Below are 27,141 nucleotides of genomic sequence, written 5' to 3' on the forward strand. Positions count from 1 at the left end.
TACTGAATCTGCTTCATCACCCTTTCAGGCAGCTCGTTCCAGAAAACTCTGCATAAAATTCATTTCCCATCTTAACCTGGTTATTTTGCCAATTATTATAAATGTGACCTCTGCTACTGACCCTCCTGCCCAAAGCAACAGTTTCTCCTTACTATTAAAATCTTCTAATTTGGAACACCTCTGTAAAACTCTCCTTAACTTTCATTGCTCTAAGAATAATCCCAGCTTGTCAGGACACTTCAGGTCACTGATTCACACTGATGTTTGTGTGGTTACAGCTACAAGCATTTTAAAAATGCATTTCCCTCTACATCCTTCTGTTCCTACCCTAAAGGCACCAGCTACTGGTGGGATGCGAACTCACAGTCATTGACCTTCCTGTGGTCTATTATCCAAGTCACTATTCTTCAGTTCATGTCTTCAATGGATCGATGTATTTGTTCTTGTAGTTGGAGGGCAGATTGCTGCAGGTGATCAAAATCAACAGATTGATGCCAAGCATGAGTCATAATCAAAGATCCAAAAAATTGAATTTTTTTTCAGGCTGGAAAGGTGGCACCTGCAAGATGACCTTGTAGATATAACAAAGGTAATTAATATAACATTCTTGCAAAAGGACATCAGTTCAAACAAGTAAAAGGTAACTTTAGGACCAGTGGCAGGAAACTCTCAACAAGCAATCAACAAAGTGATGCCAAACAACTGGCATTTATACAGCATCTAACATGGTTAACTATCCTGAAGTACACACAGATGTTATCAAAACAAAAATTGACACTGAGGCAAAGGAGACGTTCAAACAGGGCTTGTTCAAAGAGGTAGGTGTTAATAGGAAAACCTTAAAGGAGAGACAAGGCAGAGGGGTTTTGGGAGAGGTTGTGCGGAATGCTAGAACTTAGGGCCCAGACCACTGAAGACTGGACTGTCAATGGTGGGGCAAAAGAAGTCAGGGATGCACAAGAGGATTGCAATTTTCAGATGGTTGTGGGAGGTTAGAGATAGGGAAGGATCAGGGGATGGGGGAATTTCAACACAAGGATGAGAATTTTAAATTTGAGGTGTTGCTGGACTGGGAACCAGTGTGGGTCAGAAAATAGGGTGAACAGGACTCAAGAGTTAAGACATAAGTAGAAGGTGGGAGACTGGCCAGGAGAGTATTGGAATAATCAAGTCAGGAGGCAAGAAAAACTTGGACGTATTTATTCACCAAGTAATCACAGGACTCCAATACACAACCTGATTCCATAAATATGCATATTACTCTGCTGCTGTGGTTTGTATACAATTCCTTTGAGAACATAGGTGGCCTTTTTGAAATCGATTCAGAACACATCAGTTGATGTGGTCACCATTTCCAAGCAGTTTGTTTGGAGTTCATTCTTGAGGGACAGCAAAGAAAATACAAGTTGTAGAGTAAATTGTATGACATTCCTGTGTAATTGTTCCCAAAAACTTTATATACCAATGCCACAGTCTAAGCCCACAGCTCAAGAGTGCGTTGCAAATCAGCTATACTGATGGGACTAAGATTTATAGCTACAAAAAGCAAAAAGGTTAATTCTAGCCCAATTAAACCAATCATGTAGTTCAGTGTCATTCCAAACCTTTTTTTCCCAGCTATCACAATCCCAAGACTCTTGCTGAAGGCTGATCCCAGTAACAGTGCACCAGGAATGGGCTGAGCCAGTGATTTCCTACAAAGTTTCTGTACTATTGCCAAGGGGCAGCCAGATATTTCCCAAAGGATGGAAAGTATGAATGATATATCGAGAGTTCCATTAAAACTGCAGGCTAGTTTTTCTCCAGTAAAGCTCCTAAATATGCATTAGTGGAAGCTGGGATAGCCATGAAATCGTCTTCTTTCTTTCTTTTGGGCCTCCTTATCTCGAGAGACAATGGATACGCGCCTGGAGGTGGTCAGTGGTTTGTGAAGCAGCGCCTGGAGTGGCTATAAAGGCCAATTCTGGAGTGACAGGCTCTTCCACAGGTGCTGCAGAGAAATTTGTTTGTTGGGGCTGTTGCACAATTGGCTCTCCCCTTGCGCCTCTGTCTTTTTTCCTGCCAACTACTAAGTCTCTTCGACTCGCCACAATTTAGCCCTGTCTTTATGGCTGCCCGCCAGCTCTGGCGAATGCTGGCAACTGACTCCCACGACTTGTGATCAATGTCACACGATTTCATGTCGCGTTTGCAGACGTCTTTATAACGGAGACATGGACGGCCGGTGGGTCTGATACCAGTGGCGAGCTCGCTGTACAATGTGTCTTTGGGGATCCTGCCATCTTCCATGCGGCTCACATGGCCAAGCCATCTCAAGCGCCACTGACTCAGTAGTGTGTATAAGCTGGGGGTGTTGGCCGCTTCAAGGACTTCTGTGTTGGAGATATAGTCCTGCCACCTGCCATGAAATCTAAACATTTAAAAAACCTCATTCTCAGGATAGAAGAATCACTGGCATTTATCGCTCACCCGTTGTCCTTGAGGTGGAGGTGAGCTACCTTCTTGAACTGCTGCAGCCCAGAGTGAAGATACTCTGCTTTTAGGTAGGCAGCTCTGGGATTTTGATGCTCAAAACCCAACGTCCACCGAAACACTAGTGTACTAAAGTGATAATTTTCCCCTATTCCTTAAGCCAGCCACCATGGGACCTCAGATTGCCAATATTTTCCAAATCAGGGGTCAGGTTTAGTGCTGCAGGCCCTGACAGATCTAGGTTGATGCCATTTCCACACAATCTTTCACCATTTACCCTGAAACCACATGTGCTGTGGATAGAGGGGAACCGGTGAATATTCTGTACTTAGATTTCCAGAAAGCATTTGATAAGATGCCATATCAAAGGTTATTGCAGAAAATGAAAGCTCATGGTGTAGGGAGTAACATATTGGCATAGGTAGAAGATTGGTTAGCTAACAGGACAGAGTAGGCATAAATGGGTCATTTTCTGGTTGGCAAGATGTAACGAGTAGCACGCCACAGGGATCTGTGCTGGGGCCTCAACTTTTTACAATTTATACAAATGACTTAGATGAAGGGACCGAAGGTATGGTTGCTAAATTTGCTACTGACACAAAGTTGGAAAGTAACTTGTGAAGAGGACAGAAGGAGGCTATAACGGGATATAGATAAGTGAGTGGGCAAAGACCTGGAAAATGTGGGAAATTGTCTACTATGGCAAGAATAAAAAAGCATATGAACTAAATAGTGAGAGATTGCAGAGCTTGGAGATGCAGAGGCATCTGGGTGTCCTAGTACATAAATCACAAAAAGTATGAAGATACAGCACATAATTAGAAAGCTAATACAATGTTATTATCGTGAGGGGAATTGAATACAAAAGTAGGTTATGCTCCAGCTGTACAGGGCATTAGTGAGATCACATCTGGAGTAGTGTACAGTACTGGTCTCCTTATTTAAGGATGTAAATGCGTTGGAGGTAGTACAGAGGTTTACTAGACTAACACCTGGAATGGGCAGGCTGTCTTACGAGGAAAGATTGGACAGGCTAGGCTTTTATCCACTGGAATTTAGAAGAGTAAGAGGCGACTAGATTGAAACAGAAGATCCTGAGGGGTCTTGACAGGGTGGATGTGGAAAGGTTGTTTCCCCTTGTGGGAGAATCTCAAACTAGGGATCACTGTTTAAAAATAAAGGGTCGCTCATTTAAGCAGATGAGGAACATTTTTTTCTCTCAGTGGGTCATGAGTCTTTGGAATTCTCTTCCTCAAAAAGGCAGTGGAAGCAGAGTCTTTGAATATTTTTTACGGCAGAGGTAGAGAGATTCTTGATAAGCAAGGGAGTGGGTTATCAGGAGTAGGTGGAAATGTGGAGTGATCAGTTCAGCCATGAACTTATTGAATGGCAGAGCAGGCTTGAGGGGTCGAATGGCCTACTCCTGTTCCCAATTCATATGTTCATATAATTTTGAAAGTCTCTAAAATTCCCCTCCAGTGAAACATTTCCCAGAAAATAAAAAAGCAAGCCAAGAGGACACTTGTAACTAATTTTAATGCAGTACCATTTCTTGCTACAAGGAATGATAGCGATACACAGCCTGTATGTAGTACACAATAGACTAAACTAGCAGGATACAGTAAAGGTACATGGAACATTGGGCGATATAGTTTCTGTATAAAATTGTTAAGTACAAACATCTAAACTGGTGTACGTTTGTTGTTCCTTCAAATTCAGTTCCAATGCAGAGCAACATTCCAGGTTGGTTCTCGAGCAACTAGAGGAAGGGTCATGTTAAATATAAATTTATATATATTTTAAAACAATGTGAAATGAACCAAATAAAGCATGAACTATTAACACACTTGTGAATCAAAAACTATATATACATTTTTTTCCCTGCTACACTCCAACACCTGCCCTCCCCCCACATGCTGCCTCCCTCCACTTAGAGTGCAGGTGAGAAAGCCACAATACTCTGCAACCACAAACCAAGGCTTCACTTTAAAAGCAAATTCCAAGTGCAAGTACAGCAGGGTTCTCTAAAGGCAGGATGCAACTGTGTGCTACTCTCACACAAAATCCAAAAGAACTAAACCACTGCCTAAAAAAATACAAATCAAACTAAAAAGAGGAAAAAAATTAAAATTTGTCCCTGAACCAGTAGCAATGCAAAAAAGGAATTGACCCAACCTGGAAAAGTTTCCTGTAAAACATTTTGAATATTTTAACCCCCTCCGCCCCCTTGTGGAAAGGACGACAGGTTCAGCCATGTTGTACAAAGCTTTAAATGTAGTTTGTGCTGGTGAAACAGTGGCTTGATTCGGGTTTAGATGCAGCTAGTTTGGGAGTTAAAATACTTTTGGTTTTCAGCAGTTGTCTCAATGAATGGAAGCACTCTTTTAAACAGGCCCATTTCATTTGAACCATACTTCAAAAACTAAGACTGGCCAATTAGTTGGGTCACTAAACTACAAATTTCAATTAATTACTTAATGTCCTATAACAAGGGCTCTCAATCAAATTTGGACCTTTAAAAATGTTATCTTCTTTATGCACAAATTTTATTTGAAACTCCACATTTGTCATGCAAATTGTCTAGACGCTCTGACTGCTCTAGCCGAGTAAACGTTCAATCAATGCCGGCACGTTGTTAAACGTGGAGTGACTGAAGCCCCTCAGACTAGTCCAGTGGGCCCCCACCAGAATGCAATGATACAGCCTGTTATACAATACTAGACAAAATAATGATGCTCAAGCCTCTCTCTTCAAATTATTCTAGGAGATAATATACTTTAAACCAGATGTCTGTATTTGAATGGGATCATAAGGTTCAAAGTGTTTGCATGAAATAAAAACTGAAGTACTCAAACCCAAACCCAGCATCAGACAGAAAAAAAAATTTCAAAATGAGGCCAACATTTCATAGAAAATCTTTAGCAAATTATAAAAACACTTCTACAACACAGTGGTTACTCTGCACTGTTGACAGGGGACTGCTCCCGAGAACCGGACCAGGAACGGGCCGATTTACCGGGAGAATTCGATCGCGACCTCGATTGGGTTGGCTTCCTGCGACGCTTGACCTCGGGCGAGCGGCTCAGCGAACGCGATTCATTCCTCTGCCGCTTGGTATCGCGGGCTGGTGACCTGCTGCGGGAGCGAGACCTGCTGCGGCTTGGTGAACGGCTTGCAGATCGTGACGCGCTTCTAGAACCCTTGTAGCTGCGGGATCTTGAAGAGCTTCTAGAACGAGATCGGGTCCAAGATCTGGAAAGACAAAGGAGAGTCAAAAAACTACCTACATAAACAAATCATTCTAGGGTTTCCCCCTGCATAGTGGTTATCGAGCTACCCATGAATAAACGCATGCCACAACTACAGGAAAATATCAGGCAGTAAGTTTACGATGAGACTGAACTCATTTATAAAGAGTGTGAAAGCCTGACAGGCTACAACCCCATCATATCTTTCACTATTCCCCAGTCTCCATGACATGTCTGGTCAAACCCTCTTGCAGTGATCATGCTGGGGCAAAATGCCCAAAAGCCAGACTGCACTGCAGACTACCATCACAACTGCTTGGAGTGATCAGTACAAGTTGGTTATATTGTTATAGTTTGGGAAGGTCATGATGCAGTGAAAATGCCTCACAATGGCAAGTGATACCAGCCAAAGGCTCGCCCAGGGACACTGCCAAGAGACGTGTGTTCACATATCTGAAGAGAGTTTCTGAAAACAGCCAAGACAGATATCATATTTGTAATGTCGCAGAGAGGCAGTTACGAACTGTTGATATATCAGCCCCTAACCTTAAAAAGGCAGAGTCAAGAGCACAGAATGCTTTGCCACAGAGTGTAGTTAAGGCTGACGTAATTGAATATTTTAAAGAGAAGATTAAATAAATATTTGAAGCAAAGGAAGATACAGGGCATCAGGACAGTGGAATCAGCATAATAGCAACAACAGATGCAATGGTCTGAGTGGCCTATATCTGAGTCTTCATTTTTCAAGTTGGTTCCAATAGCCTCATGTGGAGTGTTCCTCAGCCACTTGAAGTCTTTATGTTCTTCAACAGCTGAGCAACACTGACTGGTCAATGCAACAACCGATTGGTAAAATATAAAATCCAGCTTCACTGTGAAGAGGCATGAAAGAGGTGCAGCTCAATTTACTGACTCAGCCTGTCTGTTCCATGGAAGGGCTTTCAGAAATAAGCAGAAATTCATGCATTCGAATGGACTGACATGTACATTCCCTCCCTCACACTCAACACATTCATTTTAGAGTCACAAACCAGGCCAAGCAGAGAGTCCATACTGTTGCATCCCCTATCTACAAATTCCGCAGTCCCCATGCTGCTGGTTACCTGTGGCGCCTTGGCTCCTCAATCAGCTGGACCCTCCGGCCACTGATTTCCTTTCCATCCAGTTTATCGATTGCATTTTTCAAATCGCTGTAAGAAGCAAACTCCACAATACTGTAATAAAAAAGACATCACAGACCACCGTAAGATGGGGGCAGCAATAGTTTTGCAAACACACGAGAGGGCAGCATTATCATGGGGTGGGGAAAAGAGTAATATTTCCTATATTCATTAATTGCAGCAAAATCGTAAATACATTTATTCGCACTTCAAGCCGATGCTTAAGCCGGCACAGTTTAATGTTGCGTGATGTTCTTATTTCACCTCAAATCCCTTCAAGCTTTTGTCTCCTCCCAAATCTATGCTCATCCTTCCCACAACTCTATGCTTGGATCTCCAATTAAGGTTTCATTCTACCACTGCACTACAACAACCCTACCCAGTCACAAATGGCACGTTCTGGCCAGAGCATTCCAGAAAAGGCTTCTCTTTCCCCCAGTTACCTCCAGAGTCTAAGGATGATCAGTGGCCCTCTTCCCTTCAGCATCATCCAGACAGATTATGAGCTTTTACATGTACACTGAAAACACCCAACACTGTTGCACCACCACTCCCTCAGCGTCAAACTGCTTGCTGACAACCAGTCTCTGATGAGCTGTAATTTCCTCCAGTTAAGCATTGGCAAGACCAAAGCCATCGTCTCCAGCCCCTGCCCTGACATATCCTCCCTGATCATGTCTCAGGCTGAACCAGCATGCGAGACCACAGTATCCTCTTCGACTGAATTGAGCTTCCAACATCATACTTTCTCCATCTCAAGGACTGTCTGCTCCCCGCACCACCTTTCAGCCATCTGCTGCTGGAATCATCATCCAATGTCTAATACAAAAGCAAAATACTGCAGATACTGGAAATTTGGAATAAAAAAAAGAAAATGCTGAAAATACTCAACCAGTCTTCATCCACCTGAAATGTTAACTGTTTCTCTCCCCACAGATGTTGCCAGAGCTTTGTGTTTTTATTCCAATGCCTTCCTGGCAGGGAGGAAACTGAAGACTATTGTAGAATTCCCTCCCCAAACCCTTTCATTTCCCTCTAGTCCTCAAGGCCCTCCTAAAAACCCACCCCTTTGACCAAGCATTTGGCCACCCCAATACCTCCATTTTAGCACCTTTAAAAATGAAAATAGTCTTCATGAAGCACCTCTGGATGTTTTTGTGATGCATATTCTTACTAAAAAGTTCTCCATTAAATGTACACAATCAGGATATTCCAGTGATTATGATGTTTAAGATGCTTGTTATGACTTGCCAGAATTTCATGTTCATAATTAAAATGGGAAATGCAGTGAGGCAACTAAAGGTTGCAATTGTTGGGTCTCCACTGTGTTTCCTGCCAATCACTTTTTCTGTTCTCTTACCCTTCATTATTGTGGACTCTGTGAGCATCGGTGAAGGTCACTTCACCAGCCTGTCGCATGATGTCCTTCAGATCCTACAAACAAGAAAAACCTTTAAAACGCAGTTCATAGAAATCTAAAACACTGCACAATGTCAGTTACGACAGTCTCAGAATTGGGATGTCATGCTATGGGGCTTAGTTTTGACTAAGTGCCTGAGCAGCTGCATATAAAGTGTTTACCGTTTATGGCACACCCAAAGTAGCGGCTCTACCCATCAGTCTCTAAACAGGTGACACCTGCCTGGTGACAAAACCAGATCTAAAACTTGCCCTTTAACCATTTTCATAGCACAAATATGCCAAATAACAGGCACAATTAACACATTATGGAATGCGACAGTTAATTACAGCAATCTTTCCAGGTTAAAAGTCAGTGTTTCAAAGCTCCAGTAATAGTCTAATCAAAATTCAACTTTTCTTCACATCAGCTGCCTCGGTCACCACGCTTCTTTCGATTCACACTCAACCAAGTGTGGAAAATAACTTGGTTGGTGACAGCTCTAATCACTTACAAAAATTCACCAGCCATGGGTAAGGGTAGGGGTGGCGTTGATCAAGAATTCCTTCTCCGACTTGTTGATCGAGTAGCAGTCTGCAAAGAAGTCTACCGTTCGGTTTGTAATACACTGCCCTTTCCTTATGCTGTGTTGATCACTTTTCAAATGCCCTTTTCTCATTGTATTTCTCTTGTATTTTGGTGGGGGCAGAAGGGGAGATCGCTACTTTTCCCCCAAGCACCCCGTTTCCATTTCCTTCACGCTATCCGCTTCACAATTTGTTCTATAAATATGCCATCATTAGCCTCACTCCATGTAGCCACTGAACCAGTGAAGCATGCGACGATCATCCCAGGGGACCAGTGGAATTGTTGATCCCAGGAGGCAAAAAACCGTGTAATATTGTGTACAATATCATGACATCCCTATTCCACGTGTTAAAAATATCACAATTACATTTTAAATTAGCGCTGGGTTACCCAATTACAATTTTAGGCAACCATCCATGCCCTACATGATGCATCTAAGCAAAGGGTGCACCCACTCAATACAATACCCTCTCGATACAGCTTCTTGGGACATGGCCCTCCCTCAGTGGCACCGAATGTGCCTGCCACCCTGGGTAAAGTGCCACCAATAATCATGGGTTGTGTGAAGGTTCGGCCACCTCACAAGTCAATCTCCTGACAAGCCTCCAAGCGAGATCGACACGGTTTTTTTTTCTTACACCAGGACTGGGGATGCGACAGGTGTCGACGCCATCGGTGACCCTAGGATCAGTACAACCCAGAACCCGCGTCCAGCTGCCTGAATAATCGTGGGAGCCGACTGGCAAATTAGTCAACACGGGACCTTTTCCAGATACAGGACGCGACAACACGAGAAAAGGGAACTCCTGGTCAAAATGCGAATGACCTCACGACAAGCTGCTAAACAAAGGTTTTCAAATTTAGTCAAATGGTCATTAATTTCCAACAATATTAAGCCATCAGATTTATATACAGTCTACATTCACAGTAATTAGGAGTTAAATTGGAATTTCCATTAATAGTTTAAATCAGAAATTTAATGGCTATTCATTTTACATTTGGGCAGAATACCATTAGATTTCTTCATAAAAGTAATTAAATCAGATGTGCCTCCCAAGATCATATTTTCACAAAAATAACCCAAAAAACACAAATCATGCAACATTCCTTGTGGGTATTATGTATGTGCTGTTTCTCTGTAAAGGGAGTGTCCACCTGGCAGCTAACAGTTAACACACACGACAGCAAGAGTGAGAAGGATGGGCCAGGCCGAGGTGCACAGAACTAATGTCAGGAAGCACTTCCTCACAAAGTGACCAATACCTGGAACAATCTGCTGACTGAGGCAAGAGGCAACATTTCTGGAGTTATTCAAGAAGCAGTTAGCTGTTATTACTGGGAGGTTTCGGGTGCCGGGGGGGGGGGGGGGGGGGGGGAGAGGGGAGAAGAGCAACAGGTGAGAGGAGAGGAAAGGGGGAATGAAAAACAGGTTTCCATGGATAAGCTGCCCTAATCAGAAGCTTACTCTGCGACCTTGGTGCACCAAGAGGAGTTCAGGATTCCCTCACTAAATTCCCAATCTCAAGATATATATGCACCATACACACCAACTGGCAGAGAGGAAGGGGTCAAAAATTCTTCAATCATTGATTGAGAGAATGGATGACCGCATGCAGAAATGCATTTGAGATAAAGGCACAGTTATGCAATGGATCAAAAGTACAGGTGACACAGTACAATAGTGCTTTAAAGCATCATGTCACCAGTCAGCAAGATAGATTACACTAATCATCTGCAGGAGGTGGGCTGAGATCCATATTCCGTTTTGGGAAATGCTTAACAGTCAAGCATCTCGTAAGCCACTCGATCAAGGACAGCATCAACAAAGACCTTAGAGCAAATTTCTCACCTTCCATTGGTGCACATCACAAACACCTGCCTAACAAAATTCAGGAAAATTGCCCAGGCAACTGGTTGAGAGAACAGAGAGCATACTTATCCCAGAAGCCACAGATACAAAGTCCACTGAAGAATTTAAAAAGGGAGAGATTCTTGCTTTGGAAGCAAGATGCATGAAACTGGGGTTAAAAATGATAAGAGCTGCCACCACTAACAAAATTCCAGAGTAGTCTCAATGGACCTACTCCAATTTCTATAAAATATTTACACACAAACAGTATTATTTCACATGCAAGTTAAAGCAGGCTGTGGGTTATATTTATGAAGTTATGACCCATGTGTTTTAAGCACGCACATATCCAAGAATAAAGATATAACATTTTTATTAAGTTTGCTAAATTCACGTAGACTTAACATTGGAATATCTGCACCCACCTGCCAGCTAACACGGGAAGAGAGGTTCTTCACAATCAGACGGTAGTCAGTACGAACAGGAGGTCCATATCTGAAATTTCAGAAAAGGAAATTTAATCGAAAACAACAAAATGCCAATGCGACAATGGCTGCCTGACAAATATTATGTACAATAATCTCCAATGTAAATGCAAAATACTAAGCTGTGTAACGCAAAGTTGCACGTTTGATTCTGGTCTGTGTTGAATCTGCTGGAGTAATGCCAAGGGCACTGGAGTCTGCTTCAAGATTCGGGATTGGGGGAAAGACGACAGCCAGGGTGCCTGCACCCGATCACTTTTTAATTCATTCAGCAAAGTTGAAGCCCCTGGCATTAAAGAGACAGTGGATCCAAAGTTGGCTGAGTGACATGAAACAGTAGTGGTGAACCATCGTTTTTTGTTGGACTGCAGGTGGGTATACAGTGGCGTTTCCCAGGGTCGGTACTGGAACCACTGCTTTGCTTGATATATATTAATCACCTAGACTTCGGTCTGCAGGGCACTATTACAAAATCTGCAAATACAAAGCTTGAAAGTATTGTCAACTGTGAGAACAGTGATAAACCTCGAGGACAGACAGGCTGCTGAAATGGACAGACATGTGGCAGATGAAATTTAATGCAGTGAAGTAGGAAGTGGTACATTTTGGCAGGAAAACCAATATAAAAATCAAGGGTACGATTCTAAAGTGGTTACAGGAGCAGAGGGACCTGAGGGTATATGTACACAAATCATTGAAGGAAGTAGGGCAGGTTGAGAAAGTGGTTAAAAAGGCATACGGGACCCGGGCTTTATAAAAAGAGGCATAGAGTACAAAGGCAAGAAGTTATGATGCACTTTTATAAAGTACTGATTCAGCTTCAACTGTAGTGTGTCCAATTCTGGGCAACACACTTTAGGAAGGATGTGAAAGCTTGAGAGAGTACAGAAAAGATGGCTCCAGGGATGAGGAACAGATTGGAGAAGCTGGGGTTGTTATCTGTAGAGACGGTTGAGAAGATATGATAAAGGTACTCAAATCATGAGGTTTTGGACAGTAAATTAAAAGTGTTCCCATTGGTGGAAGGGTCGAGAACCAGAGGACACTGATTTAAAGTGAATGGCAAAAGAACCAGAGGCAACAGGAGGAAAATATTCTTTACACCAGTGGTTAGGATCTGTAACACACTGCCTGAGAAGGTGGTGGAGGCAGGTTCAATTGGGGCTTTCAAAAGGGAAGATTTAAAAAATTGCAGGGCTGCAGGGAAAGGGCAGGAGAGTGGGACTAGCTGAGCTGCTCTTGCAGAGAGCAAACACAGACCTGAGGGGCCAAATGGCCTCCTTTACTGTAACCATTCTATGGTGGTGTTCACATGCACCTGCTGGAATTTGTGAAGAAAAATCCAGCCCAGCCACAGCAATGCAATAGAAAAACTAACTCACTTTCTAAGCTCAAACATGAAGAATGGTCAGTTTGACAAGGTTGCTGACCGCAGCACCCCAGCATGAATCAGTGCCTTCTGGTGTTAAGGGAGGGAAAACAATGTAATACAAATCTCACTTATCATCCAAAAGAAAACAGAAAATGCTGCAAACACCCAGATCAGGAAGTAGTGGAGAGATAGCCAGTTTATGTTTCAGATTGATGACTTTTGGTCAAAACTGGAAGGTGAGAAAGATGAACAGCGTGTAGTTAAATACAGAGGTAGAGAAAAGGGAGGGTTGAAAAACAAAAGGAAGAGGTCTGTAATAGGGTGAATTCACTAAATGAAAAGAGATGATGGTGCAAGGGAGTGCTAGTGAGCACAGGAATAGGAAGATAGAGCAGATGAATGTGTGGCTGAAGAGATGGTGCAGGAGGGAGAGCTTTAGATTCCTGGATCATTGGGTCTGTTTCTGGTGAAGATGGGACCTGTACAAGTTGAACGGGTTGCACCTGAACAGGACCAACATCCTTGCCAAGAGGTTTGCTAGTGCTGTTTGGGGGGGGGGGGGGGGGGGGGTTTAAACAAATTTGGCAGGGGAATGGGATACAGACTGGAGGTACAGTAGGGGGTGATGCACAATCAAGTATAGGAGAGAAACTAGGTCAATCTGGAAGGCAGAGCAAATATAGACCTGTTAAGGCACAAGCGAATAACACAAGGCTGGATTGCATCTATTTTAACGCAAGGAGTCTTGCAAGAAAGGCAGATGAATTGAGGGCGTTGATTAACACATGGGAATATGAGATTATTGCTAACAGACATGGTTGAGGAAAAGGGAGGACTGGCAGCTCAATATTCCAGGGTATAGAATCTTCAAGTGTGACAGGAGGGTGTAAAAGAGGAGGTGGCATTTCACTTTTGATCAAAGAGTCAATTACTGCAGTAAGGAGGGATGATATCTTAGAAGGTTCCTTAGGCAAAGGGGGCAATCACTAGGCTGGGAGTGTACTACAGGCCTCCAGTCAGGGAAAGATAGAGGAGCAGATATGTAAGAAAATCTCAGAGGAGTAAAAATAGGGTAATAACAGTAGATTTCAACTTCCCCAATATTAACTGGGATAGTCTTAGTACAAAAGGCTTAAAGAGAGCGTAATTCTTGAAGCGCATACAGGAGAGCTTTTTGATCCAGCACGCAGAACGTCCGACAGGAGAAGGGGCAGTATTGGGCCTAACCCTCAGGAATGAAACCAGACAAATGGTAGAAGGGGCAGTGGGGGAGCATTTCGGGGATAGTGACCATAACTCTAAAAATTTAAGGTAGTTATGAAAAAGGACAAAAAGGGACCGGAAATAAAAATACTGAATTGGGGGAAGGCCGATTTCAATATGATAAAACAGGATCTGGCTAAAGTGACTGATGGCAGCTACTTGTAGCAAAGTCTACATCAGACCAGTGGGAGTCATTCAAAAAGGAAAGAGAGTGTGTTCAGGGTCAACATGTTCCTGTAAAGGTGAAGGGTAGGACCAGTAAGTCCAAGAAACCCTGGATGTCAAGGGATATAGAGGATCGGATAAGGAAAAATAAAAGCTTATGGGAGATTCAAAGCGCTGAAAACAATGAAGGCCCTACAGGAGTATAGAGTGTGTGGTGGGGGGATACTTAAAAGTAATTAGGAGAGCGAAGAGGGGGCATGAAAAAAACACTGACGGCCAAGAAAAAGGAACATCCCATGGCATTTTATAAGTTATATTAAGAGCAAGAGGATAACCAGGGAAAGAATAGGGCCCATTAGGCAACCAGTGTGTGGAGCCGGAGAACATAGGCGAGGTTTTTCTATGTTCTCAGTTTTAAATGATTACTTTCCATCTGCGTTCATTATGGAGAAGGACGATGCAGGTGTAGAGATCAGGGAGGGGGATTGTTTGTTTGTTTATTTAGAGATACAGCACTGAAACAGGCCCTTCGGCCCACCGAGTCTGTGCCGACCATCAATCACCCATTTATACTAATCCTACACTAATCCCACATTCCTACCACATCCCCACCTTCCCTATATTCCCCTACCTACACTAGCGGCAATTTATAATGGCCAATTTACCTATCAACCTGCAAGTCTTTGGCTGTGGGAGGAAACTGGAGCACCCAGCGAAAACCCACGCGGTTCACATGGAGAACTTACAAACTCCGCACAGGCAGTACCCAGAATTGAACCCGGGTCGCTGGAGCTGTGAGGGTGCGGTGCTAACCACTGCGCCACCCAGTGTGATATACTCGAACAAATTAGCATTAAAAAGGAGGAAGCATTAGCTGTTTTAGCGGGCTTAAAAGTGGATAAATTCCCAGGCCCAGATGAGATGTGTCCCAGGCTGTTTTGTGAGGCAAGGGAGGAGATTGCAGGGGCTCTGACACAAATTTTCAAATCCTCTCTGGCCACAGGAGAGGTACCAGAGGACTGGAGGACAGCGAATGTGGTACCATTATTCAAGAAGGGTAGCAGGGATAAACCAGGTAATTACAGGCCAGTGAGTCTAACATCAGTGGTTGGGAAAATATTGGAAAACATTCTGAGCAACAGGATTAATCTTCACTTGGAGGTGCAGGGATTAATCAGGGATAGTCAGCATGGCTTTGTCAGGGGGAGAAGATCGTGTCTAACTAACTTGGTCGAATTTTTCAAGACGGTGACTAGATGTGTAGATGAGGGTAAAGCAGTTGATGTAGTCTACATGGACTTCAGTAAGGCTTTTGATAAGGTCCCGCATGGGAGATTGATTAAGGAGGTAAGAGCCCATGGGATCCAGGGCAATTTGGAGCCAAAATTGGCTTAGTGACTGGAGGCAAATGGTGATGGTCGAGGGTTGTTTTTGCGAGTGGAAGCCTGTTACCAGTGGTGTACCACAGGAATCAGTGCTGGGATCCTTGCAGTTTGTAGTGTACATTAATGATTTAGACGTGAATATAGGAGGTTCCATCAGTAGGTTTACAGATGACACTAAAATTGGTGGTGTCATAAGTAGTAAGGAGGAAAGCCTTAGATTACAGGACGATAGAGAAGGGCTGGTAAGATGGGTGGAGCAGTGGCAAATGGAATTTAATCCTGAGAAGTGTGAGGTGATGCATTTTGGGAGGACTAACAAGGCAAGGGAATATACAATGGGTGGTAGGACCCTAGGAAGTACAGAGGGTCATAGGGACCTTGGTGTACTCGGCCATAGATCACTGAAGGCAGCAGCACAGCTAGATAAGGTGGTTAGGAAGGCATATGGGATACTTGCCATTATTAGCTGAGGCACAGAACATAAGAGCAGGGAGGTTATGATGGAGCTGTACAAAATGCTAGTTAAGCCACAGCTGGAGTACTGTGTCCAGTTCTGGGCACCACACTATAGGAAGGATGTGACGGCACTGGAGAGGGTGCAGAGGAGATTCACCAGGATGTTGCCTGGGCTGAAGCAATTCAGCTATGAGGAGACACTGGATAGGCTAGGGTTGTTTTCTTTCAAGCAGAGATGGCTGAGGGGGAACCTGATTGAGGTACACAAAATTATGTGGGGTATAGATATGGTAGATAGGAAGAAACTTTTTCCCTTAGTGGACGAGTCAATAACCAGGGGTCATAGATATACGGTAAGGGGCAGGAAGTTTAGAGGGGATTTGAGGGAAAAAATTTTCCACCCAGAAGGTGTTTGGAATCTGGAACACACTGCCTGAAGGGGTGGCAAAGGCAGGAACCCTCACAAGATTTAAGTATTTAGATGAGCACACAGTGCGGCACAGTGGCGCAGTGGTTAGCACCGCAGCCTCACAGCTCCAGGGACCCGGGTTCGATTCCGGGTACTGCCTGTGTGGAGTTTGCAAGTTCTCCCTGTGTCTGCGTGGGTTTCCTCCGGGTGCTCCGGTTTCCTCCCACAAGCCAAAAGACTTGCAGGTTGGTAGGTAAATTGGCCATTATAAATTGTCACTAGTATAGGTAGGTGGTAGGGAAATATAGGGACAGGTGGGGATGTTTGGTAGGAATATGGGATTAGTGTAGGATTAGTATAAATGGGTGGTTGATGTTCGGCACAGACTCGGTGGGCCGAAGGGCCTGTTTCAGTGCTGTATCTCTAATAAAAAATAAATAAATAAAAGCCATAGCATACAAGGCTACGGGCTGTGCTGGAAATTGGGATTAAAATAGATAGGTGCTTAATGGCCAGCATAGACATGATGCGGCTGAAGGGCCTGTTTCTGTGCTACATAACTATGGCTCTAGAATGAGACCAGCACAGAAACAAAAGATGGGTTCAGGGGAGGTGTAAATGGTTACAGCAGAATGGCAGAGGGTGAGGAAAGCCTGGGACATTTAGCAATCCTTTGGCCCATGAACATAGTTTGGGTGGGGTGGGGGGGTGGAGCCAGGCAGTCATCAGGGTGTGGATCTCCCTGTTGACTGTACTGATAGGGGATCCCCACCCCAAGTACCAGCCCCATATTTAAGTACTGTCTGCAAATTTGGAGTCCACCAACACCCCCCACGACCAGCTGGATTTGCTGCATAATTCCAGCACAGTTTTTAATATAATTATTGTATTTAAAGTCCTTCCTGTCCCCCTCACTGCCACCTCCCCACCCTACCAAATTCATTCCGTTTACCTTAGTCCGCTGCTCCGCTCACTTCTGGGGCGGTAATAGTTAAATCTTCCACCAAACCTGCCCCCTCCTCTCCGAGGTGGTGCCTTTGCAAGCTCCACGGTGATCCTACAGAGTTTTAAAAAATAATTCATAGTAACCTGAAAAGCTACATACATATATCAGTTGCAAGCAACATAACCTTGTAATTGTACATGTGCTTTTCCAAGCATAATCCTTGAATGCAAACCAGACATTTTACTGAACATTCTTTGCAGCAGAATACAGATAAGATGCAACTGATAAAGATACTGTTAACTGGAGTTAAGGGGAAGTTTAACGTATATAGATACATCCTCATTCACTTCAAAATTATTCACTCCTAATGAGACCCCCTCCAAGAGCTCAGCTGGTGAAGCCAGCACGTTCAACTACTATACAGACCAGAAGATCTCCAAACCCACATTGAGGAGTTAGCCTATAGAGCCAGGGGGATTAGACCCTCTTCTAGAAAAAGCGATTGCGTGGAGACACCAAGTTCAAAATTAGGCTTAGCTGTGGGGCTGAGTGATGAATATTCTGCCTGCTTACAGTCTCCAAGCTCAAATAATAAATGGTGCTAAAGATTACCCGTTGAAATGCAAACCAAAAGTCAGGTATTATAGATCAAGAGGGGAAAAAAAGATATGAATAGAGCTAATTGCCAAGATTTTTTGCAGCTTTAGGATATCAACTTGCTTTTCAAGTTTGTCTATTTAAAACATATGCTTTTTAAGATTGTTTACCCATGTATCAGTCCCACGACCAATTAAAAGTGGGAAAGCAATTTAAGTCAGTACTTCTCCTGGCAAATTCTACTTGTGCTTCAGTCAACTTCCTTTACTGGAGGTTTGTCACCTTTAAGTTGACATCTGAAAATGTCACATGCCCGTCACTGCATTTTTCTGAAAGTGCGTAAATTCCACAAAACCAACTGCGACTTTAGCAAAATCCTAATAGGATTCACTTCACTGCATTCAGAATTAGACTATTATGCAAAATGTAGGAACATAGGAGCAGGAGTAGGCCATTCAGCCCATCGAGCCTGCTGCGCCATTCAATACAATCACAGCTGATAATCCACTTCAAAGTCTTATTCCCATACTATTCCCATATCCCCCATGTCATTGGTGTTTAGAAATGTGTCAATCTCTGCTTTAAACATACTCAAGGACAACTTCCACAGCCCTCTGGGGTAGAGAATTCCAAAGATTCACAACTTTCTGAGTAAAGAAATTTCTCCTTATCTCGGTCCTAAGTGGCTTCACCCTTATTTGAAATGGTGTCCCCTGGTTCTAGACTCCCCAACCAGGGGTAACATCTTAGCTGCATCTACCCTGTCTATCCCTTTAAGTAATTTGTAGGTTTCAATGAGATCACCTCTCATTCTTCAAAACTCTAGAGAATACAGGCCCAGTTTCCCCAATCTCTCTTCATAGGACAGTCCCGTCATCCCAGAGCAGTTCTGGTGAATCCTCGTTGCACTCCCTCTATGGCAATAATATCCTTCCTAAGCTAAGGGGACCAAAACTGCACACAGTACTCCAGGTGTGGTCTAACCAAGGTTCTATACAATTGAAGGAAGACTTCACTACTCCTGTACTCAAATCCTCTTGCAATAAAGGCTAACATACCATTAGCCTTCTTAATTGCTTGCTGCACCTGCATGTTAGCTTTCAGCGACTTATTGACAAGGACACCCAGGTCCCTTTGTACATCTACACTTTCTAATCTCTTACCATTTAAGAAATACTCTGCACATCTATTCCTCCTACCAAAGTGGATAACCTCATTTTTCCACATTATATCCCATCTGCCACTTTCTTGCCCACTCACTATGTCTGTCCAAATCCTCTTGAAACCACTTTGCATCTTCCTCACAACACACACTCCCACATAGTTTTGTGTCATTCCCAAACTCGTAAATACTACATTTGGTCCCCACATCCAAATCATTGATTTCTATTGTGAACAGCTGAGGCCCAAGCACTGATCCTGCAGTACCCCAGTAGTCAGCCTTCCAATGAGAGAATGACCCATTTATTCCTACTCTTTGCTTTCTGCCTGTTAACCAATCCTTAATCCATGCCAGTATAATACCTCCTATCCCACGTACTTAAATTTTACTAACCAACCTCCTGTGGGGAACTTTTATCAAAAGCCTTCTTAAAATCCAAGTATACCACACCCGACTCTCCTTTATCAATTGCTCGTAACATCCCAACAGGTTCATCAAACATAATTTCCCATTCATAAATCCATGTTGACTGCGCCCAGTGTCCATTTATCACATCCTTTAGAATAGATTCGAATATTTTTTCCCCAACAACTGATGTAAGGCTAACAGGTCTGTAATTCCCTGTTTTCTCTCTCCTTCCCTTTTATTTTATTTTTTTAAGAAGAGATATAGCACTGAAACAGGCCCTTTGGCCCACAGAGTCTGTGCCAATCATCAACCACCCATTTATACTAATCCCATATTCCTACCACATCCCCAGCTGTCCCTATATTCTCCTACCACCTACCTATACTAGGGGCAATTTATAATGGCCAATTTACCTATCAACCTGCAAGTCTTTTGGTGGTGGGAGGAAACTGGAGCACCCAGTGAAAACCCACGCAGACACAGGGAGAACTTGCAAACTCCACACAGGCAGTACCCAGAACTGAACCCGGGTCGCTGGAGCTGTGAGGCTGCGGTGCTAACCACTGCGCCGCCCTTCTTAAATAGTAATGTATACCCACATTTCCTTAAAGAACTCTTTACCCATTCATATTTAATCAAATACAATAGACCTCAACATTTTGCACTGTGAAATCTACCATTATTTACAGCTAAAACACTGCCTGCAAACAGGAATTGTGAAACTGAAGAATTTGCTAAAATTCAGTACAGCTCCAAGGGTCTATGAGACTGAAGGAATTTTCACTAAGATTTAATTGCCCTCTCGCTGGGCTGTGGACTTCCTACCCATATTACAATCTCTCTCACCAGATGTTCACGCAGAAGTTATTAGGCAGCAATCAAGGAGCATAAATCCAGGCTGACTGCCAAGGAGACTGCAATTAGGATGAAATGGGGAGACATCAGCAAATTGGTAATCCAAACCCAACACTTTCTGATTGATATGGCTTAGCACTAGAAAACTGGCATTAACCTTTAGCTTGGTGTACGCCAAGCAATAACATCCTTGGAAAGTCACAGGATGAAACCCTTACTTCAAGGGTGATAACTAACCTTACCTAGAGAACTCTTATTATTCTACTGACTGTTAAAGACCTACCTCTCACGGAACAGCTCCTTCCCATTCAGCTCATAAACTGCATCATCTGCGTCCCGGGCATCATCAAATTCCTAAACAAGAATATCAAAAACCCGGTTTATCCAAAAACTAAAAATATTTGGTTAACAGCTTCATAAAATGAATGGCTTTTGTACGAAACCAGCAACCCAGAGGGCATGAGTTCAAATTCCACCAGGCCAAGTAGAAATAACCAAAGCTGCTGGATCGTTGTGAAAAAAACCTGGTTCAGCACCATCTTTCTTTGAGGGAATGCACAGTCCCAGCATACGTGGTTGGTTTTCAATGTCTGAATTGCCCTAGCAAGTCATTATCTCTGCCAGGCAATGAGAGCAGTAATAAATACAACCTTACCAGCAATGTTCACATCCAGAGAAACAAGGCAAAAAGCACAATTCAGGGAACAGCAATGACCATTGCATAAGAGCTTACCATTTTACTACTGAAAACAAAATGTACCCTTAAAACTCCTTTTGCAATAGTTTCTCTAGTGTGTGACAGACCAAATCAGACCCACCCCTTTTGCCACATTAGTTGAAATGAGACACTCAGCCACTGTACCACATAGGGAAATGGAGTCAGGCCACAGAGGAACATGAAGCTGCAATCAGGTTTTAAATTGTGGTGGGGTATTATAGGGAAATACAATTATATATCTTTAATTAGATTTTTATATCACAACAGCTAAGTAGTCAAGAGTACTGATTATGACCTCATTCAAGGGTGTAATACAGTTGAAAGAAATTTTCACTGAATGGGGGAAGGGACGGGAAGATAAATTTAATTATAGCAAGCACTCCATTAGGCATGACACAGGATAAGAGACAAACAGTTCCTGCTCGGACTGTATCTATGATAAATAAAACAAAATTCACTTCCAAAAATGGTGTAGAAATATATAAATTACATAGGAACTCACAAATACCAAGTCTCTGATGTTGCTGATAAATATAAACATCATACCAACTTTACATTAAAACCAGAATTTTCCTGCATCAGAACAGGAATTGTAATCTCACAAATATTTGATACATTTATGCATCACACTGAATTGAAATCACAATTATGGGAGTCCAGAATTCTCCAGCACCGTTAACAGAGCTAAAGAAATTTGAAAAACGTTAGAAAATCTTGTCAACTGTATCCAAAATTAGTTTTTAATTTTGCTCCTAGGACATAGGTGACAAGCCAAGCTTGCACTGTTGCCCTGAACAGAGTTTGTAATTTTGGTTATTAATTCTTGCATTTGAGTGGTGTTGACATGGCCAACATTTATTGCTCATCCATGATTGTCCTTGAGGTGGTGATAGTGAGCAGCCTTCTTGAACCACTGCAGTCCATGTGTTGTAGGTACAAACACAGTGCTTTATTCTGAAATGGTTTTATACAACTGAGTGGCTTGTTAGACCATTTTAGAGGGCATTTAATAGTCAATATCAATTGCTGTGGGTCTGGATCCACCATGCAGGCCAGACCATGCAAGAATGGCAGATTTCTTCGCCAAAGGGCATTAGTGAACCAGATGGTGTTTTCCAACAATCCAGTAGTTTCTTGATTAATGAGACCAACATTACAGATTTATTAATTAAATTTAAATTCCCCTTGTGGTATTTGAACTCGTCTCCGAGCATTAGTCTAAGCCTTCCGATTGCTAGCCCAGTAACATTACCACAATGCTACCCACTGGTAGTTGTTTTTTTTTAAAGCATTGCAGCCCATGAAGTTATGTAGGGAATTCCAAACTATTGAACAAGTTATACCTATCCAGATTCAGATGGTGTGCAAATTAGAGGGGAACTTGGAAGCCTCGGCATTCCCAGGGTGCTTATGTCCTCCTTGGATGGCAGAGGTCAGAGGGTTGGAAGATGCTTTCAGTGTAAACTTAGTGAGTTTCTTCAATGCACCCTGTGCATTATACAGTGCACAAGTGGCATGAAAGATCATTCATCCTGATAGTTTTGTGCTTTGTGTATTGCTGCTGCGATCCAGCTGTGATGAGTTTCCATCACACTCCTGACTTAAGCCTTGTAGACATTGGGCAGAATGAGGGAGCAGCAACTCAGAGTACCCATCATTATGTATTTTTGTGGCTCTGGCGTTGATACGGGTGGCCCAGTTCATCATCTGGTGACAATCACCTGCCCACCCCCACTAAATGTGGGGGTACTCAGTGATCATGCAGTGGTTAAAGATCAGATATAAATGGACTTTCCCTTGCTCAAAATGGTCATCACCTGGCACTTGACAGCCCAAGCCTGGGTGTTATCCAGTTCTGCTTCACTATCAGAGCTGTGAATGGAGCTGAACACTGGAATCATCAGCAAACAGTCTCACTCCTGACCATATGATGAGGGAAGGTCAAAGCAGCTAAAGGAGGGTGAGCTACAGATACATCCTGCAGTAATGTAGTAGCACCCTGGCGCTATGATGATTGGTATCAGTTCAATTACAACCTTTGCATCAGATATTACTCTAGCTACTGAAGCTCCTTGGTGCCATACTTGTTCAATTGCTGCTCAACCCTCTCCTCCTGCATTCAGCTCTGCCATCAATAGCTGCAGACAAGCTGCAACAAGGTCTGGCAGATCCAGAACTCAGCAGGTTATAGGTGATGTCATTATTGATGAAGGCCAATAGGCAGTAATTTGTTGTTTTAATAGCTGTATCTGGGCAATCTGCCAGGTCATCAGGTAGATGTTAATGTCACAACCGCACTTGAATAGTTTAACTAGAGGAGTAGCTATCTATATCTGGCGAACAGCTCATCAGTACTAACAAGTGGGATGTGATGGCCTATAGGTTTTATGTCATGTCCAAACTGCAGCCCATGGTCATGGGTCACACGTATTCCTCTCCCACCACAGCCCCAGCAATTCTACCTTATTTGCAATTCAACTTCTCAGGCTTAGATCATCAAGAATCCCCACACTTAGTCTCACTGTTGGTTTGTAAGGTCCTGATAACTGAAGAGTCAATGTTTTCACCCTGTTGAATGCAATTCATCTCAAAAGCACTGAGAAATGGATTTGCTGTGATCCTGGCCCCAAGCTAAGATTCAGAGCTGCATGGTTAAGGGCCTACTGAATGGACATCAGACAGTTACATACTCTGCTGTACTAAGGGCCTCAACTTCTACACATTTTAAAAATTCAACTGCATTTTTAATTGGTGTGTGCAAAATAAGCCAAATCCCATGAAAGTCTTACAAATAATTAAAGTCCTACTCTTGCCTACATAAGTGACTACACTTTAGTAATCCATTGGTTGTAAAGACATGCGGGACACGATATACTGTTTACGGAGGTCAAAAATCTCCGTGCCATTCCCATAAAACACTAACATGTAGTACAATACCTCCCACCAGTGTTACAAAAGCAGCCATTATGAAACTTGGTTGATTAAGCAATGGAGTGACGCCAACTATAACAAAATTTTAAGTACCTCACGTGGTTGTCCCTGGTCAGATTGATTACTTTGTATATTTGGGCTGAGCATTTGGACCAAAAGTCAAGACAAGAATGGTCTGGTTGTAAAATGCAATTTGTCAGTATGTTTTAAGGCTTGCGTCGTTGGTATAACATACTGGATACAATACATCAACTTCAATGAAATTCAAGCTGTGCCACGTCATGTAAATACACCAACGGAAATCAATCTTGGGAAAGCGCCTCATTTCACTTACTCAGGAGCTAGATCAATGAGCATCTTCTGGGTGCAAAACATCTACCTACCTCGTAAGATCTGCTTGTAATGCCTCAGATTGTGCAGCAGTCCATGCCTGCATGCAGCAAGACCTGGACAACATCCAAGCTTGGGCTAGTAAGTAGTATTTGTGCCACATGTGCCAGGCAAGAGCTGCTAACCACCACCCCTTGAAATTCAACAACGTTATCTTCACCGAGTCCCCCATCAACATCCTAGCCATCTCCATTAGCACAAAAACATCTGGACCAGCCACCTAAATGCCATGGCAACTGAAGCTTTTCTTTTGAAGCAGCAATAATGATAAGAGCAAATTGTTTAAGGAAACAGTTAAGAAAAAAACAAGTCACCTCCATTACATTACTTAATGAAGTTTATTGGGATAGCAAATACTCTCACTCACCTGCAAATCAGCTAAATACATTTGGGAGAACAAAACCTACTTATGCACAACATTTTAATATGGCAAGAAGAGTTTACATCAGCATTTTCCCCAAATGGCAAGTTCCAAATCACAGCCAGGCTGTCCGGGGAACATCACAACCCAAATTAGAATTAATTTTAAAACCATATAAAATTCTGGCATGGACACGACGGGCCAAATGGCCTCCTTCTGTGCTGTTATCATTCTATGAAATTGGAGGGTACAAGAAGTTTCACAGCTGTGCTGACAGAACCTTCAAATTCAATATTGCACACGAGTTCCAAAAGGTGAATCCCACTTTTTTTTTAAATAGCAATTTTACGTCAAGTCACACAGGATCAAATCCAGGAGTGCAGCGCAGATTCCTGAATACTGAAAAGAATCTCTAAAGCAAATGGCAAAATACTCACCACAAACCCAAAGCCTCTCTTCAGGTCAATTTCACGAATACGTCCATAACCTTTGAAGAACTTTTCCACATCACGTTCTCTCACCTGAGGGCTCAGGCGACCAATAAACACACGGCAACCGTTCATTTTGAAGTGATTTTATATAGCCTGAAAGCAAGAATACAGCAATAACATTGTTGTGTTAGGGCTGGAGTTTCAGACAGGTTGGAAATGTCTTATCAACCATAAAGACAAGCATATGACACTGGCCTATTGAGGGCATTTCAAAAACCTCAAGTTGTACACTATGGCCCAATAGGTTACATGCAAATAATTGATCAACCTCCTGGAGGTCCGGTTGGCAACTTGCCAAATTACAATTCATCTCCATTTAACAATCCCATATGAGCATATCCCTTACGGTGTTAACTAGAAATTTATGCAAGCATCGAGCGCCTGTACATTGTATATTAGTAATGAAATCCAGTTACTTCCTGCAGGTTGTTCTAACGTTCAGATAATGTGTCGTTAACCCAGAGCAGTTTCCAGCAATTAGCCTCAGGGCTTCCCCAGAGATGGCAGTAAGGCAGTGTATTCTTACAAGCAACACCTTAAAGAGACTGCTGCAGATGACAGATTACCCATGAGCATTGCGATGAAGGATCAGCAAGTTTTATTAAGTGTAAACATTGATGAATATTTCAGGCATTAACTGGATCAGTGATTTGAGCTTGAATTATCACCCAGGATCATCTTTTATTTCCTCATTGCTGTTTAGCACCAAGATTAATCTCAAATGTTTTACCCAAAGTGGACACCTTAGTCAGCTCATAAAAATTGTTTGAACTTCATCCCCACTGCACAAGCTTTAGAAGAAAAATACTTGCTGGCACAGATTTTAAAACAGCAAGACCTGCACTTAAATTTTGCGACACTTAACACAAACTACATTTATTGAAAATATATTGCTTTCCATCCTGATTCAAGACATTAAAAGGTTTTAAGTTGTAACCAGTCTTTTCGATCTTCCCTGAAGGCACAGAAAACAAGTAAACAAAATGATTCCACCCGAGTTTTGAACTAAAAACATGTAATTTCATTTAAGAATTTATAGTTACTGCTTTGACAGTTTCTGGTAGAAAAATCCACAATTCTCACCACTCATGTAACCCCAAACTCTGCCCTATTTTTATCAGCCGCATTTTCTTGTACGCTGTAAATATTTTTTCTACTCTTCCCTTTAATTCTCTGCAAATATCTGAAATTTGTATCTTCTTGTTACCATCTCAAAAACCAGCAGAAACAATCTGTCACTATTTAACTTACCATTAAACTTTCTCTTGTAAAAAGAAATCTAACTCTCAGTGAAACTGGGCAGCAAATTTATCCAAATAAAAAAGGGTTTCTTTTCCTAAATAAAACCACCCTCCAAATTAAAAGTTTAATACATAATGACGCAATTAGTCATTTAAAACCCAGATGAGATTTTCTAACAAAAACAGGAAGAAAATGTAAATCAAATTTCAAAAATATTTTGGTTACTGCCCCAAATTATCACGTATTAAAATAAATTAATGGATATATATTTTTAAAAATTGATCAAATCAGTGAGAAGGGGATAATTTTTTAAAAGTACAAAAACTGCTCGTGCAAACTGAGAAGGTTCCAGAAAGGCAAACAGTTAAATGATGAAACAGTGCAGGAGGGAAGCAGCCTGCGCCCCTCCCCCCACCCTCGGGCCTACATCGAGCCGCCGCCTCTCCGCACCAACTCTAACGCCGAGGCAAAGACCTGCTGCCCCGCCCGGCATTGCATAGCTCCCTGGCCCTCGGCAGCGCCTCACTTTGCTCACTCGCTGCCTCTGTGTCGCTCTCTCTTACTCTCTCAGTTCCTGGCCCGCTCAGAGTGCGCAGCTTTTTCTCCGTGTCCACTCCGCTCTCGCTCCGTCACCTTCTCCGCCGCTTCGCTTCTTTTTCCACTCAATCACTTGACGCCAACGTCACGCTGCAGTGGAACGGGGTTTCCCAGCCTGGGCTGCAGGGGCCGCGTTATGACGTCAGGGTAACGTCGCTCCGCTCCCTCTGTCAATCACAAGCTTCGCCCCAC

General features: G+C 42.8%; 1 protein-coding gene across 3 annotated transcripts; it reads right to left on the reverse strand.

Annotated features, from left to right (window-relative positions):
- Positions 1–3,989: 3,989 nt before the first annotated feature.
- LOC137353006 (serine/arginine-rich splicing factor 5-like) lies at positions 3,990–27,041 on the reverse strand. 3 transcript variants are annotated; one of them, XM_068018890.1, is made up of 8 exons: positions 26,888–27,041; positions 25,057–25,203; positions 20,503–20,573; positions 17,204–17,308; positions 11,142–11,211; positions 8,241–8,314; positions 6,824–6,934; positions 3,990–5,724 (listed from the first exon to the last, which is right to left on the reverse strand). In XM_068018890.1, exons 2-8 carry the CDS (start codon positions 25,180–25,182, stop codon positions 5,427–5,429), a joined length of 855 nt encoding a protein of 284 aa, XP_067874991.1. In that variant the 5' UTR covers positions 25,183–25,203; positions 26,888–27,041; the 3' UTR covers positions 3,990–5,426. The 3 variants fall into 3 exon arrangements, with proteins under 3 accessions (XP_067874991.1, XP_067874990.1, XP_067874989.1); XM_068018889.1 differs by having other exon boundaries at positions 26,916–27,040; XM_068018888.1 differs by having other exon boundaries at positions 26,879–27,040.
- Between the last annotated feature and the right edge of the window lie 100 nt (positions 27,042–27,141).

Source organism: Heterodontus francisci, chromosome 40 (assembly GCF_036365525.1).
Source record: "Heterodontus francisci isolate sHetFra1 chromosome 40, sHetFra1.hap1, whole genome shotgun sequence".
Classification (NCBI taxonomy): Eukaryota; Metazoa; Chordata; class Chondrichthyes; order Heterodontiformes; family Heterodontidae; genus Heterodontus; species Heterodontus francisci.

Bases quoted from the DNA above. Each gene is read 5' to 3' on its own strand.
- LOC137353006 (XM_068018890.1), bottom strand. From the start codon at position 25,182: ATGAACGGTTGCCGTGTGTTTATTGGTCGCCTGAGCCCTCAGGTGAGA. The intron at 8,315-11,141 runs GTGGGTGCAGAT...TCTTGTTTGTAG, and splicing joins CTTCCCGTGTTAGCTGGCAG to GATCTGAAGGACATCATGCG. The intron at 6,935-8,240 runs GTAAGAGAACAG...TTTTTATTACAG, and splicing joins AGAGTCCACAATAATGAAGG to TATTGTGGAGTTTGCTTCTT.